The 18,668-nt window shown below is 32.3% G+C and overlaps 1 protein-coding gene across 1 annotated transcript in view; it reads left to right on the top strand.

Moving 5' to 3' along the window:
- Faf1 (Fas associated factor 1) overlaps positions 1 to 18,668 on the top strand; it is a 399,930-nt gene that overhangs the window by 283,581 nt on the left and 97,681 nt on the right. The window contains exons 12-13 of the mRNA XM_077791122.1: positions 512 to 593; positions 15,360 to 15,514. Of these exons, the coding sequence (XP_077647248.1) occupies positions 512 to 593; positions 15,360 to 15,514 (237 nt within the window). The remainder of the gene's footprint in view (positions 1 to 511; positions 594 to 15,359; positions 15,515 to 18,668) is intronic.

Here is an 18,668-nt window from a genome sequence, read left to right as displayed (position 1 = left end):
TTCTTTCTTTCTTTCTTTCTTTCTTTCTTTCTTTCTTTCTTTCTTTCTTTCTTTCTTTCTTTCTTTCTTTCTTTCTTTTTTTTTCTTTTTTTTTTTGGTACTGGGGATTGACTCCAGAGGTGCTGTACCCCTCAGCTACACCCCCCAGTTCTTTTCATTTCTGTTTTGAGACAGAGTCTAGCTAATTTATTGAGACTGGCCTCAAACTTGTGATACTCATGCCTCAGCCTCCTGATCTGCTGGGCTTACAGGTGTGCACCACCACACCCAGCTCATAGCACTTTGGAAATTCACTTGCTAGATAGTGTTCTAATATTAGTATAGACCAGGAAGAATTGTAAAAAGCAATGAAGCTCACTTCCAAGCTTTTAAAAACATTTAAAACATTTTTAAAAACATTTTTAAAAACATTTGGTCTGCACTAGACATTAGCCCAACTTTACCTAACCCATTGATTAGACTTGAGAATTTTGAAATGTATATTAACTAATAGACTTAATTTTTCCTGTAGATATGGTGACTGCCATCCTGTATTTTTTATTGGCTCATTAGAAGCTGCTTTTCAAGAGGCCTTCTATGTGAAAGCCCGAGATGTAAGTGCAATCTTGCCTGTTCTGTTTAAAAAAATACAACCCACATGTTTACCACACTAGGCCTGAGGCAATGCTTAATATTTTCTATTTTTGTTTGAGGTTGAAGTCTTGCTTTTGCTTCTGGTTCATCAGTGGACCTAATCTTCACCAAGATGCCCATTTCAGAGGAAGGATTAGTGTAATAGAGTACTGCTGGTCTTTATAGAAGACATGTCAAATTCTGTATTAGGGTTTTTTTTTTTTTTTTTTTTTTTAATAGGGGGTAAAGCAAATATACTGACAAGGGACCTGGCTATAATTTAGTTTTCTCTTTAGTTACATGAATGAGAAGTTCTTGATACAGGATTTGCCCATAACTCTTTTCTCAAAATTATTATTCTGTGTAATAATTATCTGTGAGGTCTGTTTTCCCAGACCCCTAGTGAGTGTCTGAAACCTTGGATAGTATGAAACCACACACACATACACACACACACACACACACACACACACACACACACACAGGTTGAGCATTACTATTCCAACAATATAAAATCCAAAATGGAGTGTTTCAGATTTTAGATTTTTGGATTAGGTATTCTCAACCAGTGAAGTCTATCTAAATTTCCAAATCTGAAAAACTCCAAAATGTAAAACACTCTGGTCCTAAGCATTTTGAATAAGAGATACTCTGGGCGGGTGGTGTGTTCTGGTGAAGGTGTTATAATTAAAGAAGGCAAAGAATTTTGAAAATAGAGTTTAATTGTGCCTCTGAGTCCTCTGTATGCAAATTTATATTAAATTCTGATATAAAGAAAATTCATTTTAAAACAAATATTTTTAAGATTCAATTCCAAAATGATAATTAGTGATCAAAGCTAGAGGTATGTCTGACAGATAATGAAGTAAATTAAGAAGCAAATTGTTCTTTACCCTTAAAGGTGAAGTACCCCTTAACAATTAAATCTATATAAGTAGCTATTATTTTTAAGGAAATGCATGATTCTGTTTATATATTTATGGTTTCATACATGTAGGTTTATGGAAAATACTACAAAGCAAATAGAATGTTTTCTAACATCTTTTAATGATTAACTTTCTAATACATACTCTGCATTTTTTATGTTAAGTTTGAGTGAATGTGTTTGTGGGAATTTAATAAAATTGAGTCATTACAATCCTTTTATAATAGGTTTTTACTTTTTAATATTATACAACCATTTCTTCTATATTATTTATGGTATTTTAACTTTTTACTATTAAACAATTCAATATAGGAGGTAGTAGAAGTAATAATACAGTAAAAATTCATCTCCTGTATACCTAGATTTATTAATAATGAAATTTTTTGCCATATGTGTTTTTTTTTCATATATAGGCATCCCAAACTCTGAATGCTTTCAAAAGTTTTCTATAATCTGACAAAACAACAGCATTTGTAAATTAATTATTTACATTTGGATTTATAATTTTGATGAATATTTTTAGATGACTTTTTATTTTAATTCTTCTGTGATGAAAAATGGCAAATGTTGACTTTAGCATTAAGTAAATTTTGCAGATGTAGCTTGGTAGTAGAGTGTATGCTTAACATTCCTGAGAACCTGCATTTATCTCCAGCACCACACACTCACAAAATTACTACTTAAAATTCATACAAACAAATGGAAAATAAATACAAATAATTAAAGCAAAAGTTTTAAAGTTATTAAAACCAAAACCACTTAAAAACATTTAGTAATCTCATATTCATTATTTTTGACTGAACCTTTTGAAAGTACATTATAAGCATCACACTTTACCCCTGAAAACTTCAGCATGTATTTTACAAAAGTCTTGATACTTGTACTTATTCACATGAAAAAAAATTAACAATCATTCTTTAATATCCAATACATATTCAAACTTCAGTAGTTGTCCCCAGAATATAGATAGTTTTTGGTGGTTTTTTGAACCACACTTTTCTGAACGATCATAAATTATATTTGAATGTTAGATTTCCTAAGTCTGTTTTAAGCAAGCCAGCTCTCCCTTTTTTTCCATGACATTTGCTTTGTGAAGAAATCAGGCCAGATGACTTGTAGATTGTTCCAAATTCTGGATTTGTGTGATTGTTTCCTTGTGAAATTATTTACCTTGTTCCTCAGTCTGTATTTCCTGGAAAAAATTGATATTAGGTCTAAAAACTTTTTTAGATTCAGGTATTCACTTTTTATAAGAATGCTTTGTAAGTAATGCTAAATATTATAACACAGATTTTAATGATTATGGAATCTTTCATTATATGGCCATGCTATTATATTTATTTACACTGTTGGTCATAAACATATTTGAGTATCTAATTATAAATTTAAATAGTCTATTTTTCAACTCATTCCTCAATAAAAGTGTATTTGGATATATTTGTTTCTGCTTTCAAGCAAGATTGCTAAGCAAATGTTAGGGCCTTACATAATTTAAACTAATTAGATATTTGCAAAATCCTATTTCAAATGCTTTTTAAGATATACTATGTATACTTCACACATTATAGTTTTAAATGCAGATATTTAAATATACAGTATATTATAAACAAAAGAACTTTCACTAAGTATCTTGTACAGTAAATTGGCATTTAGATTTATTCTCACTGATAATCCCCAAAGGAGCATAAGCTCTTATTTATTAAATCCTGGGTATTTCTAATGAAACAATTGATAGTTTGGTTTTTATTAGTGTCTAGGTGTTTTAGAAAATGAAAGTCATTGGCTTATATAATTAAATGTTTTGCTTCATATTAAATTCCCACCAAAATTCACTAACCTGTCTGGATTGCTAACATGTCTTTATTTTTCTCCCCTTGTTCAGGGTTTTTTCCTTTTCTCATTTCTCATTTTCAAGTTAGAGAACAGTTTATGCATAGTTCATTACATTTTCTCTAAATTAAGTAAAATGTAACCCTATGACGGATAAACAATCAAAAATTAAATCTAAGCTGGTACATTTAATATAGCCATCAAAATATATTGTACATATCCCTTTTTAGTTGTATGAGTACAGTATAATAATAATAATGCTGTGATTTCTATGAGGCTCTGTGGTTTATAAAACATTTCATATATGTTTATAAATGTGTACTTATATATATAAGTATATATATGATTATTATATATATAATATATATATATATTACACATATATATGATTATTTGAAACCTATTACAAACCTGTGAGAATGGGACATTTAGTACCCATAGTCTCATTTTGGAGATGTGGAAACTCTGAAAATGTACATAACTTACTCAGACATGTCAACAGTGAGTAATAGAGGTCAAATCTGAGCTCATACATTCCAGGATAGGTAAGTATGGTTTACTCTATGATAATATTTCAGTTTTGACTGCTACCTACTATACTTTATAATTCAGTTATCAAACTTCATCTCTACTTTTCATATTTCACCTTTGAGAATTAAGACAAATCTTATTCAATATTATTTTTAAAATATTCTGAATGAACCATTTTTAAGAAAACAGTTTACTGGTGTTCAAACATTGTAAGGCAAGTGTGACTGATACTGTGGCACTCTTACTAAATTTCTTTCCTCTTAAATATCACATGTTTAATTTAAACTGTGGGAGGCACATTAATTTTACCAGGGCAACAGATGAGTCTCGAGTACCAGCTTTCTTCACTGAAAGTGAGAAATTGAGTTCCAAGAGTAAATAAAAACAAGATTGAAGGTTTAAATCCTCTGCTAGGCTTTTTGAACTTATATACTCATTAAATGTTTATTGGAGTGGTGGGATTACAAAGGATTTGGGGAGCTTCATCAACTGGTATATAGTTAATCACTAAGTAAAACACTACATTTGATAAAGTGTTTCTCACGATGCCACATTCAATCCATCTTAATGAAAACTGCTTCACAGTGATTTCATTTGAGAGTACTTGTTGGTGAGAGTGTTCATAATTTTCTTCCTTATTCTTGAGGAATTTGCAGTACTGTCCAAAGCAAAGCTCCAACTTCAGCAAAGCAGATGTTCTCTAGTTCTGTGTCTGTTTTAAGTGTATCATGACAAAGTTTTGACTTCTGGTAACAGGTTGATCAACTTTATGATTTCCTTCCTTGTTCTTAACTATGAAGGATGCTCATCCAGTTGAAAGTTATAAATATTTATCACATGCCCCCTAAGGATCTGGGATATAGAGTTTTCCTGCCCTCGATAATCTAGCAGAGAGAAGACAATATAAAACAGATCCATAAAATACAATTTGCTATAAGGGGTACCTCATCTACCATAGAAGTTTTGGCAGCAGAGGGGTGATTTCTAGAGGAGATAACAATGATATGAATCCTAAAAGATTAAAAAAAAAAAAAACTTACGCAAGTAACAGAATTCTGTAAAAATTTAAAATAACTTCAATGAAAGATTAAAATGTGGGAAATAAAATCAGTTTGTTATTACTGGAGCATAAATAAATAAATAAAAACCCAGTTGCTTTGCACGGAATGAAGCTGGGAAAATCACTGAGGGCCAATCATGGAGGGGACTATGATTCTCTAGCATTAGCTGACATTTAAAAAATATTTTTAGTAGATCTTGTAGTGTATCTTTAGATAAGTGAGAACCAGTGTTATCCTCCTTAATTAAGTTTGCAAAAGAGTTACCACTGGCCATAATATGATTCCCTAGGAATTTCCAAAGAAGATTCTGTTTCTCTTGATAGGCTCCATTCCTCTCATGCCTTTACCCCTGATGAATTTTCTTCTACACAACAAAAAGTACCCTGGAGAACAATTAAACATTTATACTAACTAAAAATCAAGAGCAATAAAAATCCCAGTGCCAGGGCTTATCTTCCATATGAAGATTGTTTCTTTCCCAGGCATCCCTTTGGGATACTGAGCTTTGATATCAGTAATCCTGTTAGAGTCCCTAGGTCTGACTTCAGGCCCAATACTTTTTCTAAATATCGTACATAAGTTAAAGAGTACTCAGATCTTGATTTCTACTTGATAGCTCCATGACCCCAAATAAGTCATTAGCCTATTTCTAATCTGGGGAGAGGGGAAACAAGGAGTTGATGAGAATATCTACTTCATATGGTTAAGGATTAAATGATGCTATCCATAATTAGTATCATTAATTATGGATAGAATCAGCACTGTGGCTAAGATAGAAGGTGCTATTTAGCAATTTTAAACGAATAACAAAAAGACTGGTTTTCTTATTCAGTTTATGAACTAGCTCTAAGGACAGTTCCAGAAAGGAATTTTTGAGAACCCCTATGAGCATTTCCATCACTATAATGCGTACTTCATTTTAATAGTGCTAATTATTTATTAAGTTTTAATATATATGTGTATGTACGTAATATATATTATAATAATTAAATATATTAAAATATATATTTTATATCAGCCTATTTTAAAGTAGTGCTATTTATACTGCCTTAGGTTAGGTTGAAAGAAATCTAGCTTTTATCTTTTATCAAAGTCTTTTAAGAAAAATAAGTACTACATAAATCTGAGCCAATAGCTCCAGTTGTTGAGTTTCTAGCATCCTATCATCCAGAAGACCAAGCAAATAAACTTCTCTATGCTTTGGAAAATATACCCAATCAACTCTTGTCTGTGGTACCTTTTAAATTTAAATTCTTTAAATGCAGGACAATTTCTTTTTTACAGTAATTTTGTATGTCAGCTAGTACAGGATCTTTTGCACATGTGTAAGACAAGACCTATGATGCTAATATTTTTTTTTAGAAAAATACACAAATAATGTTTTTGTGGGTGAAAAAAATAATACAAATGCACTTGAAGTATAATATGAAACTTACCACATAATTCCAAACTTGAAAGTAAACCCTATTAAATGTGTTTTTTAAGTGATTGTTATAAAAGAAATCAGTAAACATGTGTGTCAGTTGGAAAACTAACATAAGTACAGCTACACCAAATATGCTGTTGTATACTTAGATGTTTCCATGAAACAGTATATTATTAGCACCATTTAGAATGTATCATTAATTCTTTAATTTAGTCAGAAGGTCTTAAAGCTATAAAAATTTTTAATGATCTCATTAAAATCATGCTATAAAGCATTATAAATTAGTCAAAAATTTATTAGTTTAATATATGCTGCCATGTGAAACTTTCTTCCTTATTTACTGCTATTCATGTCATCTTTTAAAAATGGTATTGGTAATTTAGGAAAATATCAAAAGAAATTTTCCTCATGGGTTTTATCCATATTTGCATCATTTCTCCCAAAGGGCCATACTGGTCCTAGGAAGTTTTGTTGTTGTTGTTGTTGTTGTGTGTGTGTGTGTGTGTGTGATTTATGGTACTGGGGATTAAGCCTAGGGCCTTCCCCATGCAAATCAAGTGCTCTACCACTGAACTGCATCCCAAGCCCTAGAAAGTATTTTTAATTCATATTACCTATTTAAAAGGATGTAAAGCAAATTAGACTCTAAGTATTTTATATGTAAGTTCAAGAAATCTGCTCCAAATCTAATCTTAAACATTCTCTCTTAAAAGTAAGGGGCGTGATAGAGAATTATTAAGTCTGAATTCTGACTCCTTCCCATTTACTAGTTGCTACTAAATAGGTGTGTACTGTTAACCAGGTTATTCTACCTCCCCGAGCATTAATTTCTATATTTAAGACTTTGAAGTATAATACATACCTCACAATGTTGTTTAACAAAAAATTAATGCTTACTGTGTAAAACATCTTTGTAATGTATGTAAAATTTATTTGAGATAGTTTGCTTACAATAATGGACATTGACCAAATCAAGACAAATCTAGATTTGAAACTAAGCCCTAATACCAATTTGCTTTTTAAGTCTCCCCTTTGTTTTCTCTGAAATGGGCCTAAAATGAATCCTCACATAGATAAGTTATTCAAATATGCATGTTAGAGAAGATGAATAGGCCTATTTACTAGAATATAGGATATAGGTAGGAAAACATTAAGTGATAGGGCAAGAGAAAAGTATGGGAAAGGGAATCATCACAGAAATCTATGAATGCCAGCTAAATACATTTTGTCGTTTTTGTTAGGCATTGGTTAGCTTTTGAAAGATTTTTTTAATAAAGAATTTTATTATTTATAGAGGCACTCTTGGCATGCTATGGGTCCAGGCTGGGCTGAGCATGCTGACATGGTCGGGCCATCACCCAGCAGCTTTTGAAAGATTTTGAAGAGGATTATATTGTCAGGGCTATAATATACAAAAGGAATAGTGATATGGTAGCAGTTGGCAAGATGGATTGGATAAAGTGACAGACTGATCTGGTGCATATTTGTATATGTGCAGCTATTGCACATATATAGTGCATATATATTGCATATATATTGTATGTTGAGCAATGATTACAAAATTGTAGGACATCATAGTTTACAAACTCTGTGGCTCTAAATTTCACAACCTATTCTTCTTTGTACCTTTTCATACACAAGTATCTTCAAGTATTCTATTTCTCTCCCACTCTATTTGAAGTGCTTAACAAAATGTAAAGAATAACATTATTGAAAATTCATACCAGAAAGAGCTAATTACTCTAATTACTCTTGAAGAACTCCAAAAATCAATAAGAAAAAGGCTCTTATAGCATCGACTAGCAACATAAATATGTATTTCACAGAAAAGGAAATAAAAATGGCTCAATACAAAAACATGATTCATATATCATAATATAATGCAGATTAAAACCATATTAATATGTAATTTCACCTGTCAAAATACCTGAAATGTTTCTACACATATGCTTATGCAAATAAGAAAGAAGATAAATGTAAGGATATCTATGGTAGCATTGTTTAAATAGCAAAAAATGGATGTCCATTAGTAAAAGTAAAATAAATAATGGTACATTCAAACAGTGGAATACCATGTGGCCATTAAAAATAATTATGGAGCTGGGAACATATCTCATTTAGTAGAGTGCTTGCTTCGTGTGCACAAGGTCCTGAGTTCAATCCCCAGCACCACACAAAAAAAGTTACCTCATAGATATTAATGTAGAATATATATATATGTATGATCAAGATCTATTAAGTGAAAAATTTGAGGTGCATAATAGCATATATGACATGGTTTATATTATAAAAATCACTTGTGTTAGGTAGGTAGGTAGATAAATAGACGACAAAAAATATCTAGACAAATCACTTACTATGACTTCAATCACAATGTTGAGTCTCAGGTTTATATACTTTGGTACACATGGCACTTCACATACTTGCACACTTGACTATTACACTATTCCAAACACGTAGGCCATCTTCTCTGGATTAATTGGGCTAGACTATATTAACAATAAAGATGCCTCCTTCTCCATTACATGAAGATAAGACTAGAGTCACCTCAAGCAGTAAGCTCCATGCTTTCTTTTGTGTTTATCCAATCCGAATCCTCGTTGACCTTCTGACGATAAGTCTTAATAACTAGAAATACAAGATGGAGCTTTTTCAATATCTGTCAGTTCATTTGCCTCAAGCCAAAGTTCATCCCCATTGGTATATAACTTAGGGCCCGCTGGTATAATGTGAGAATCTTCCTGTTGGGACAAAAACTAATCCATAAATGCATGTCTTTTTCTTCTTATTTTCTGAATTAACGATATAGTTCCATAGACTATCATTTTATATATGATTATGGATTTCTTACAGCTATTATTAATAAAAGGGGATTTGATTTTTTAACAGAAAAATAAAATGTAATAATGGCTTAAGCAAAATAAAAGTTAATTTCTGTTTCTTTCATGAAATTTTGAGATCATCTGTCCAGGCCTAGTATGGTACCTCAAAGAGTCAGAAACTCAGTGTACTTTCATGTTGCTTTAATGGCAAGGTTTGGATGATGTCATGATTCAGGATGGGTATTAGAACTCCAACAAACACTTCTATTTAAATTGTCCAGAACTTAGTTACAGAACCACAGTTGATTAACATAAGAGTCCAAGAAATGTAGTTTTTAGTTGTCAGCTACTAATCTAACTAAAAAGATGAATAAGAAAAAATTCACATCTGCCAATTGGTTCTTCACTCTTTGGACAGACTGGGAGATTGCCACTCAACCTTTCCGCACTATTTACTAAATTCAAAATTCATCTTAAGTCCCAGAGAAATCTGTTACTGTGTCCCTAGTTTTAAAATTCAGCTCAAGTATCAATTTTACTCATGACCACTGATTTGCTAACCTTACCCCCTCACCATTCCCATCTAGGCTGAGTGTTGTATATTTTTGACCTCCAGAACTGCATGGCACCCAAGCACAGAAAATTGAAGTAATTTTTCCAAGGTCCACAGAGCTAAGAGGTGGTAAAGTAGGAATTTTGAATCCAGTGTGGTTGCCTCTATCCTTACCATGTTATTATGTCATGATTAAATGCTTAGCTGGACCTGTGAACATCCATAGCAGTATAGAAGTAAGGGGTATACTAGACTAATTCAAATTAGATCCTGAATTTAGTAAATAAAACAGCTACCCATGTTGGGTTTCTTAGTAGCTTCTTTGGCACATGTGTGTTTCGTTTGGAAGAGTGTTTAAAATAAATCAGTGAGATAGTGATATAAATCACTGATCTCTTTCCCAAAGTCTATTTTGCCCCACCTTAATTAAGTATTTTGCAGAAAATTTGAATATGAACTCTATATTAGATGATATTAGTGCAGTAATATTAAATGTCTTTGGTGTGATAAAGATACAGTGGTTATATCTCAAAAGACAGATACTGAAATATTTGTGGTGGAAGCATATTTTGCAACTTTCAAATAATTCAAGGAAAGAAGTATAAAAAGAATGATAAAATGAATATGGGCAAATGTTAATAATTGGTACATCTAGATAAAGAATAAATGGGTGTTTATTAGAACCATTATATCACTTTTTATGTAAATAAACCATCCCCAAACTTAAAAAACAAAAGACCGATAATAGTAATGATTCTGATTATTATGGTAATGATAATAATGAAGGAAAAGATCAGAAGTGGGAAAAAGAAATAAAGTCAAGTCCCAACATACACAAAGTACATAATTTTATACCTTAATTCTTTTTTTAATTGTAGTTGGACACAATATCCTTATTTTGTTTATTTATTTTTATGTGGTTCTGAGGATCAAACCCAGGGCCTCGAACATGCTAGGTGAGCCCTCTACCGCTGAGCCACAACTCCAGCCCTATACCTTAATTCTTACACTAAAAAAAACTCTGAACTACCATTTCTAGAAATTATTTGTGATATATTAAAATAATTGAACACACAGATTATGGATATTTTGTCACTTAAAAAGAAATACTTCCATTTTAGTCCTTCACTGTTTCCTGAGTGTTCTGTGACTGGCTCATTTTGAGACATAGCTACTTTCTTTCAGTTCTAGTGTTCTTTGGTTCTATGATATTGTTTAAATACAATAGCCAATGCAGCTCAAGGCCAAGTTACATTGGTTGCTGTCAGCTGGGCATTTCCTAAACATCAACTTAGTACCTTAACTTCTAGATTGGAATGTGAAGATTAGTGAGGCACTGACGACACAATGAACATCCCAGATACTATTGCCAGTAGGAGCTGCTTAATCTTTAATACATTTTCATGACTATGATTTCTTTCAGAATTGCTTTCAAACCCCTTTTATTTGCATGGATAGTCCCGGAATCTTCATCCTAACATACTTTTTATTCAGTACCTGCTGTGGGGCCCTGCATAATAAATAGATGCTTAACCTACTTTGTGCACAATCTTTATGACCCTTCTTACCCCATGATCATACAACTGAAAAATGGCAGAACTCATTTTAGAATAGAGCTTTCTATTATTTTAAAGCTTGGAGACCATTCTTTATACTGTGTTACCAAAACCTAGATCACAAAATGGACATATGAGAATAGTGAAGCTGAGTTGTTTGCCTTTATGATCTACCAGAGTTAGACCCTCTGCCAAATTAGAAAATAGAAATAAAATATAGTCTTTTTAGTACCCCAGTATTATCATTGTTACATGGTTAAATGTTTACTTCCCAACATACCCACCCACCCCCAATTATTTAAGAGCAAAGGAACTTTGTTTTATTCATCTCCATATTCTCAATCTCTAACACATGGCACTCTGTAAATGTTATTGAACTAAATTATTAATGGACCAAAGGAAAGAAATGGTTATAGTAATGGAAAACAAAACACTGTCTTAATGCTTTTTCTGTGTACTCTATGCCCCTCTTCACAGAAGCAGTTTTCTGATTACTTTGCCATTTCTACTCTCCCAAATTGGTTGATGCTGAATTCAACTCTGTTTTGCCCTACCTAAATTAAGCTCAATTAGGTAATCAGAAATCTGAAACTGGACCTCATTTATCATGCCTATAATTAAAATAGACTGTATAGCCCAAATTTAGTAGCATTTTCATATTATTGTGTTTTTTTGACAACTGTCAAAACAGCAAAAGAATTTTTTTTTTGTTATTGTTGAATGCTTATCCTGTCAGAGAGATGAGAGCATTTTAATATTATTCCATTTCCCTTTTGAAAGTTGCTGTGGGCGTGCCCCCAGTCTGAAGATCTTTTCCTGATACTCTTTTTTACCATCTTCTTTCTCACATTCAGTTTAGAGTTTAAAGTGGGAATTTTTTTTAAGTGTGTTTTCCTGGCATCTCATGTTTAACAGTGTCAGGGGTTTGTGTCCCTGGAACGAAAACTGTTTCTCCAGAGCCTTTTTTCTCTCAGCTTCTAGTGAAAAGAGGGGCGAGGCGAGCCAGTCGCTTACCACAAAGCAGTGCCACCACAAAGGAAAGATTAAGGGTTTAGAGAGAGGTCAATGTGGGTTTTTCTCTAACTAAACACTTTCCTAAAGTTTCCTTGTGGAAAAATAATGAAGTCATCTCAGAGTTTTTAAAGAATTTTTATTTCTTTTTCACCATCTGCATTCGCTTGTCTTCTCAGCATGGATGTTTAATCTTCCTAGGCTTTGTGAATTGGCCCAAATGAATAAGTGGTGAGCTGTCTCTCTAGGAGCTAGAGGCTTATTCTAAGGGCCTAATCACTGAGTAAACACATCTTTGCCCTCCCTCTCACAACTGCGATATAATAGTCGAGATTCTAGCACAGTAACCTGGATATTGCAGGGACCAATGCTTTGAAATGCAGAATGGTTGATCCTCCAAAACAGACAGTCCCTGATCTTCGCTCGCCTCTTTCTTCTTTTTTAAATTAAATATTGCCAAAGAGATGCTGTTTTATTGCTTGATATTGTGCATTAGTGCCCTGGATTTCCAAGTTTAGTTTCAGTCAACACTGTGGGCTTCACTTATGGGGAACTCTGCATGTTGGGTTTCTTAGTAGCTTCTCTGGCACATGTGTGTTTGGTTTGGAAGAGCATTTAAATTAAATCAGTGAGATAGCGATATAAATCACTAATCTCTTTCCCAAAGTCTAAATGTTCCATTACAATGTTCTTGAGAGAAATAGGCATTTTAAAGATTTAGCAATTGCTATTGTTTGGTGAGAAATATGCTGATTTAAAAGTAGACAGCTCTCTTGTTCCCAGTGTCTCATTAAATGTAGTTGCTGAGATACGAACAAGCTGAATTAGAGGTTGACATCCCTCTGTCTTTTCAGCTAGAGATCTCCTAAGAAGAGGAGCTCTGAATTTGTTTGCAGCCAGGTTCACGATCTTTCCCTAAAGCAGCAGATTCTTGATTCACTTACTAAAACTGATTTAGCATTGTCATTGCCATGTGGTGTCTTTTTTTTGCCATGAGGCCAAGGTTAATATCAGCATTCAGGTTGTTTTCCTCAAACAGGCTGGCACCTATGCTAGTTTAGGTTGTAAAGAACTCAGAAAAAGACATAAACCTGACCCTTGAGAGACTTAGTCTAGAGGAGAAACTGGTAAACAATTTTACTAGTGGGAAGAGCTAGCAACTCGGGCAAGGAAGCTCTTAACTTTGCCTAAGAGAATCAGAAATGGTTTCATAGAGGCATTTGCTTTGAACCTTCAAGGTTGAGTCAGAATTTACCAAGTAAGTATTTCTCCAACAATATATCTGATTGCAAACTTCCTGCAGACATCAACATAGATGAAGATACCCTGAGTCTTTCCTGTTCACCACTTTATCATTTGTACTTCTTCCTAGGCCTGACACAATGAGTATTTGAACAAATGCTTGTTAAATGAATGAATAAATGAATTAACACATAGAAGCAGGGTGAGATCAGCCAAACTATTTATACAGGAACCCTGTCCTTATTCCTGTTACATGCAGTTTCTGAAGCCTGGAAGCACTGATGTTGAAAGTAGTCTAGCAGCTTCAAGTTATATGAGTGCTCCCACATGCCTTGACTATGGTGTGGTGATTTCCTTGCTACATTGTAGTATCAGAGATAGAACATTAGACTTAGATTCAGACAATCTGGTTTGTAGTCCCCAGTGTGTTTCTTACAAACTGGTTGTGGAATTTAGCACAAGTCAGGGTTCTAAACCTCAGTTTCCTCATATGCTAATGAGGTTAGTACTTGTTTTACAATTCTGGAGGTAAATGTAAAAATAGCAGGATGATTTTAGAATTTTAATCTGTTTACCTTTATTTAATATATTTACCTCTTTTATAGTACAAAATTTTCTTTTGAGAAAAATATTTTAATGATTATTTTTAAGGCATTGTTACAATTTGGGTTCTTTATCAGGATACTTCCAAGCATCAGACATCATTAGGCATTCATCAGTATGAGTCTTTATTTAAGAATTACACCCAGCAAATTTTCAGTTAACGACTACCATCATATTCCTTACTTAATATGAATGGAAATATCTTAAAACTTCCTTGAAATTTTCCTCTGGCAGAATTTCGATTATTGGTTTATATGTTTTATCTTTCCTTTTCCTGATAACTGTGACTCTTAAACTCAGCTCTTCTATAAGGTAGCATTAATAAGTTAGTCAACAGAATTTGAGTTATTTCATTTTTGTCATTATTGTAGCTGACATATTGCAAATTATATTGTTCAATTTTAGTTTTTAATTTGAGTTATTTTATTGAATACCCAACTATGACAGGACGTTTTTAAGACAGCAAATGTCATTTCTTAAGAACAAGTTCTATCATGGCCAAAAGAAAAAAATAATTTTTCATAGGAGAAACTATATTGGATATCTTATAAAATTTAAACCAAAAAAGAATTCATGTCGACTGCATATTTTTAAACATCTTTTCAAATGTTAATTAAAATTACATATTCATAAGTAAGGACTTTAATATGGGAATATACTAAGCATTTTGAAATTACTAGTAGATCTAAAACAGAACTTTATTTCAGCACTTTTTCTTTCAAGTAGAAGAGACTATTCAATGTTCAGATTAAAAACATAAAGAATATGTAAGAGATGTTTTGCCATCCAATCTTAATGATTAATTTTTTTCTGCATAGTTAAATGCCTCAGAGTTAATATTTCTCTTTTACATAAAGATGTATTGAACATAAAGAATGGTAAGTCCATTTTATTTAAAGAAAATGCAATTCTCTTGCAAATTTTGCTTCCACATGTTAATAGGAATCTATGCTAGCAATCTGTAAAACTAGATGTAATCATACTTGCCTCCTTATTTAAAGTGTAAGGAGGCAAAAATTGTTTATATTGGTAGATGCTTTAGGAACTCCAAATGTAAGGTACGCTTTTAGGGAATAGCATTTAATTTTTGTCTTTGCTGTTCATTTATATTGATTATGCCTCTCCAAAATGCAAGAATCTTTCATTAATGGGTATTTTAATTGATTGGTATTTTCTCGTCTTTGCAGAGAAAGCTTCTTGCTATCTACCTCCACCATGATGAAAGTGTACTAACCAACGTGTTCTGCTCACAAATGCTTTGTGCTGAATCCATTGTTTCTTATCTGAGTCAAAATTTTATAACCTGGGCTTGGGATCTGACAAAGGACGCCAACAGAGCAAGGTAATATTCTGTTCACAAGTTGTAAGTTGGTCTTCTGTTTTTTAAAAAGTCATTATTGTGTTTGGCTTCTTGTCATCATAAATATTTTTCATCTTTAGCATTAACGCTTCTATTACATTTCATTAGATAAAAGCTATTTGTTATAACTACATATGCAGTTATTTACAATTTTGAAAACATAATTTTAAAAAGACTCTGCTTAAATTCAATAATAACCTGAAAACAAAAATATATTTCTCTTTTTTTGCAATAAGACAGATAGTATGTATTTCTAGTTTGTTGATTGTTTAAAGAAAATCAGTGTTTTTATGATGCTCATAAAAGGCAAAGCAAGTCTAACACGTAATCCTAGTAGTAAGTTTATTTTTTTAATAACTTCAGTGAAGAAGGCAGGACATTCTGGACCAGTCCAGTGAAGTTGGTAAAAGCTTAACTCTAGCATATGCTAATTGATGTAATCGCTTTATTGCACACATTCTTTTGCACACAGCCAGCAATGCATCCATATTCTCAAAAGAAAAAAAATCCCTTTCCTATTTGTCAGTATAAGAATAGTTAATTTGTTAATCATAATTTCTTTAAATGATAAGTAATTCTTCATATTTTACCTTTCTGAGTTTCCCATCTGAAATATATTTTCAATATGTGTAATTACACATGTGACTGTAACATCCCATGATGCTATTTTGGATGTGTTAACACAATCATAACACAAGACTGCGGGCTTATGAACAGGGAGGTTAAATTAATTCATTTCAAGAAAGTCTATTATAGTTACCTAATTTAAATGATTATAGATCAATTAGAAATCATCTGATTTATATTTTTATTATTTTATGTCTCACTGAATTTTTTATTATCATTCAGACTTTGCTTTATGTTATCTGAATCTGAAAAGAAAGAAAATTCTTCCCTTAACTGTGAGCCCCCCCAAAAAATGTTGAAGCAATTTCTTCATCTAATACTTAATTTCTTTAAGCAAATGGCTAGGAAATTTTCTAGGATGACTTCGTTCTGCCTTGGAAATATTCCCTGTTATACATAAATAAAGAACCTCTAGCACCTGTATTTGTTTAAATTAAATCAGGTTATTATTCACACTCAGTTAAAGGTGATGAAAAGCAGTGCCAAAAACAGATAAAAATGCAGCATCGAAGGTCTTTCATGAGGCAAAATACATAGACTGGAGACGTGGCTAAATCTTTTGCCATTCACTGGCAGTAAGGAATCTCCTCCTTTCCTTTTATCCACAACTTGATGAAGAAGGAAACACTATTTCTAAACCATCTGTAGTGGCTAAGTTCAGTGGGCTACCTGCTGTTATTTTGTTCTATCCTCCATTTAATTCCTTAGTTCCTTTTATTTTACAATGACAAAAAATTGCAGTGTAGTTTCTTTTGAAAAACAGTGTTTGAGGGTTTTTTTTTATGACTGGCAATCAACAGCCATGTAATTGCTTTGTTATGTTTTACTAAAGAAGTCTGTTAAGTAGCACAACTTTGATACACTAGTAATAAGAGTTTGCAGGTTACAGAGACACCTGTGGTGACCAAAGCGACAGAAGCTGCTTATTAGAAAGAGCCAGTACAGCTGTGTCCTATTAACTCCTTATGACACTTCTTTAAAAACACTAAATAAAGGCCTTGTTTAAGGCTTTAGAGCTATTTCTCAACGAATTGCAGGACTGACTATGAAGTATGATAAGATATTTCTGTCTTCATTTTAAAAAATGGGATATTTCATTAACTGTCATGAAAATAAAAGGAAGTGATATTATAGACTGAAAATAGAAACATCTAGGAATTCAACTTAATAAACGTTTATAGGAAACACAGAGTAATGTAGAAGAAAAGAGAACAGAATAATTCCTACAATTTTAAGATAATTGCCATACTTATTCAAAGTTCACTTCTGTTCACATTAAAAATCAAGAACTATTTTAAGCTGTGTTCCATTTTCTACATTAAAGTAACAAAACAATATAACTCTTTTTGATGTACAGTTCCATCGTTATCACTGTTAAGAAATAGGAAACATTTTTAAACACAAGATTAGCATTTATTAGAGTGTCATATTCCCAAAAAGAGAGTAAAAGTGGGTCTCCTTTGATACATGAAACCAACAGAATTAGGCTGATTTATTGCCAAAAATGAATGTTTTAGCTTAGCTACAATTTTCTTATCAGGTGTCATAAATTCATCTGAATAAAATTATCTAATTGGGTTTCTTGCTGTATGATCTTTCTTGGAATTTTATAAACCACATTTATCCAAAGGTATTTATCATGAAAATCTATTGCATCATTTATTTGATTCTTTTAACTTTAACTAACCTCAAACTTTCATTCTCATTTTACAGAAGACTGCTTGTGTTAATATTTGTCTATCATTGGGCTACATATCAAAAATTACTACATATCAAAAAATGATGTGCCATCATTTTCATAACTAGAGAGCTGAAATGAGGAAATACAGAAGTACAGAAATGAGGAAAGTACTGAAATGAGGAAATACAGAAGTCTAGGCATCAAAAACAAGATTATAGGGGCTGGGGTTGTGGCTCAGTGGTAGAGCGTTTGCCTAGCAAATGTGAGGTACCAGGTTCAATCCTCAGCACCACATAAAAATAAATAAATAAAATAAAGGTATTGTGTCCAAATACAACTAAAAAATAAATTAAAAAAATAAGATTGTAGCCCTGGCTTTTTAACTGTTTTCTCTATAACTGCTGTAATAATAGTTTTTGAATAAATTTATGGCAGATAGTTTTTCTTGTCCCATCTTGGCTATCCTAGTTCTGACAAATCATATAAATGTAGAGGGACCTGGATCTGTAAGCTATTTAACTTGTATACTTCCCTAGTGGTTTCTAGGACTACCACCTGATGTTATACCTCTAGACACTGATGTCCAAGATGGGAAGGATCTTGCTGATCAAATATTTTTGCTTAAGGTATATTCTAATTAAGGCTACAGAAACATTAATCCTCCAAGCACAATTTACTGTGAATCTCTGGTGTGTAGAAGATAAATGAAGGATATTGAAGTCATGTGAATGCTTTGGTGAAGTTACCAGGATATTAATATCACTTGCTATTATAAATTAAATTCTAGGAGAAAGAAACTCAGAATTTATCAAATAAATATATGCATCC

Source organism: Urocitellus parryii, chromosome 11 (genome assembly GCF_045843805.1).
Source record: "Urocitellus parryii isolate mUroPar1 chromosome 11, mUroPar1.hap1, whole genome shotgun sequence".
NCBI lineage: Eukaryota > Metazoa > Chordata > Mammalia > Rodentia > Sciuridae > Urocitellus > Urocitellus parryii.
The sequence above is the reverse complement of the archived record's forward strand: the minus strand, read 5'-3'. Positions and strand labels throughout refer to the sequence as shown.